The 2,327-nt window shown below is 38.5% G+C and overlaps 1 protein-coding gene across 1 annotated transcript; it reads right to left on the reverse strand.

Moving 5' to 3' along the window:
• Window positions 1–283: 283 nt before the first annotated feature.
• Window positions 284–2,073, reverse strand: LOC140831013 (small ribosomal subunit protein uS17). Its single transcript, XM_073194680.1, has 6 exons — window positions 1,932–2,073; window positions 1,771–1,811; window positions 1,580–1,680; window positions 765–909; window positions 591–680; window positions 284–512 (listed from the first exon to the last, which is right to left on the reverse strand). The coding sequence occupies exons 1-6, from the start codon at window positions 1,941–1,943 to the stop codon at window positions 422–424; spliced, it is 480 nt and encodes a 159-aa protein (XP_073050781.1). The 5' UTR covers window positions 1,944–2,073; the 3' UTR covers window positions 284–421.
• Window positions 2,074–2,327: the final 254 nt, after the last annotated feature.

Raw genomic sequence — 2,327 nt, forward strand, 5'->3', positions numbered from 1 at the left:
ACACTCTACAGAAATGTATCGGCACGAGTGTACATGGGACACCGAGTTGCTCTGTAATATTACAGGTAAATGGAAAAAAATGCCAATAGTATTTTCTTTAGATATTGAGGCTCGGCCGTTTACATCAATTAGGACTCGAACCTCAATTCTACTCACTCGTCTTATCCGATATAACGTTGCCACAAATAGAACTGTATTCATAACATCCACGGTTTCACTTCGACAAGAATTTGAATCTGCAGCTTATGTTGGACTACTACCTCATCGTTCAAATTTTCTAGTAAAAACCAAACAAAATTCGAGATTTCAATTACTGGGTAAATTTTTTTTGAGAAATCAACAACAATGGTAGTTCCAACTGAAGTAAAAGTGTCGTAAAACACATCACTCGGTTACGTAACAAGAAAAACAGACGTATGTATCACATTCCAGTGAAGGCCTTCTTCCCACGACCAGAAGAACCAGCTGGTATCACCTTAAGAACATTAAACCTCACGGTCTTTGACAAGGGCCTGCATGACAAGAAACTCATCACAATTAAATTACAGCAACCAAGTGATGAAATAGAGGAAGATAGCGTTGACACTTGCCTGCACTGGCCAATGATAACATGGTCTCCCTCTTTCACACGGAAGCATGGGGATATGTGTGCAGGGATGTTGGAATGCCGCTTCTCGTATCTAAATGAATCTATAAATTAATGATATCCACAAGAGGGGAAAAAAAACATTTTATATCATTAGAAGGTCAAACATTATTCTTACCTCTGGTACTTTTTCACCCAATGCAGGTAGTTTCGACGAACAATGATAGTTCTCATCATCTTAGCACTGTGGCATGTCCCAGCAAGGATGCGGCCTCTAATGGACACACTTCCAGTGAACGGACATTTCTTGTCAATGTACGTACCTGCAGAAAGAGGAAATCAATATGATGACAATGAATACACAAGTAACAGTACGAGTGTTATAAATATGGAAAAGAACCCAAATGTTTGATTCAAACAATTTCTATCAACATCAGATTTGACTGACATGCAACGGTCACCAAGAGGCAGGGTGCCAATACAACCTAATCGCAAAAGGTGCAGACTGATATCAATAAAAAAACTAAGAAACACTCAAAATTGGTAGAGCATATCCAAAACCTACCAGGGTATCAATCATGAAGTGCTTTTACAAGAATCAAATCATCCTAGGATCTTAGATTTTATCTACAAAAACAGGAACAATTGCAACCAAAGGGTAAAATAATTACTAGTACATTTACTATTATAACAGATGATAGTTGAACTCGCGGCACAAGCACAAGTCACGATCTTCAGAACATTGAATCCCAGGAAATGAGAAATTTTAATCGCAATTCGTATGAGATTTAATGGTTTCTTAACTTATCTCAGAATCCATTTACCAATACTAGTGAACAAACTAGTAAAATATTAAGAATTAACATATCAAGACTAAAACTAAATCAATACCAAAGGGGGATAATTTATCAAAGGAGTGAGCCATAAGTATTAATACAAACAAGAAGTCAAACAACCTGAGAACAGAAAATCAAAAATCGGGTAAAACTACACCTTCAACAGCCTCGCGAGGAGTCTTGAACCCTAAACCGACGCTCTTCCAGTAGCGGTTGCCTCCTTTACCAGGTACCTTACCTTTACCTGACTTCTTCGAGCTGCAAAACCGAACATTCCCTCAACAATCAACAACAAAGTTTTAAAAGTACGGATCTAACTACGAAGAAATAGAAAAAAAAAAACATTACCAAAGGAAAACCTTGGGCTGCTTCAAGAATGCCTTCTCAGTCTGCAAAATCAATCACCAGACCCGATAAGCACAAACAACCAGATGCAAAAAAAAGTTACAGATTCAAAGGAAGATAGGTAGAGCGGTGTGGAAGAGTGCGTGCTGCAAATATAGGAGTACCTGTTCCGCCATGGTTGATCTCCGTAGATGGCTCCGGGAGTGCAAGAAATTATGAGGAGAGGTAGCAACGGCGGAGGTGGGATAGTGATGAATACCTAGTTGTTATATTCAAATGACGATTCGGGTTTAGCCACCAAAAAGCCCGTAATAGATTGGGCTCACACGAGGCCCAAAAGCTTTCTTTTTATTAACAGTAATAAAGGATAATACTCATTTTCGTCCTTTTCGGTAATCGCTTTTTCCATTTCAGTCTCTCATGTTTTTGACTGCTTAATTAATCCTTCATATTTTCAAAATATTACTGAATTCGTCCTTACCGTTATCCTGACGTTAAGGCTAACGTTGACTTGACATTAGCGACGGTTTTTATTAAACCGTCGCTAATTAGCGACGGGT

The sequence above is a fragment of the Primulina eburnea genome, chromosome 4, assembly GCF_022965805.1.
Source record: "Primulina eburnea isolate SZY01 chromosome 4, ASM2296580v1, whole genome shotgun sequence".
NCBI lineage: Eukaryota > Viridiplantae > Streptophyta > Magnoliopsida > Lamiales > Gesneriaceae > Primulina > Primulina eburnea.

Coding starts and splice junctions, on each gene's coding strand:
- LOC140831013 (XM_073194680.1), bottom strand. Junction 1,681..1,770: donor CAGCCCAAGGTTTTCCTTTG/GTAATGTTTTTT, acceptor TCGGTTTTGCAG/CTCGAAGAAGTCAGGTAAAG. Junction 681..764: donor TGGGTGAAAAAGTACCAGAG/GTAAGAATAATG, acceptor AGATTCATTTAG/ATACGAGAAGCGGCATTCCA.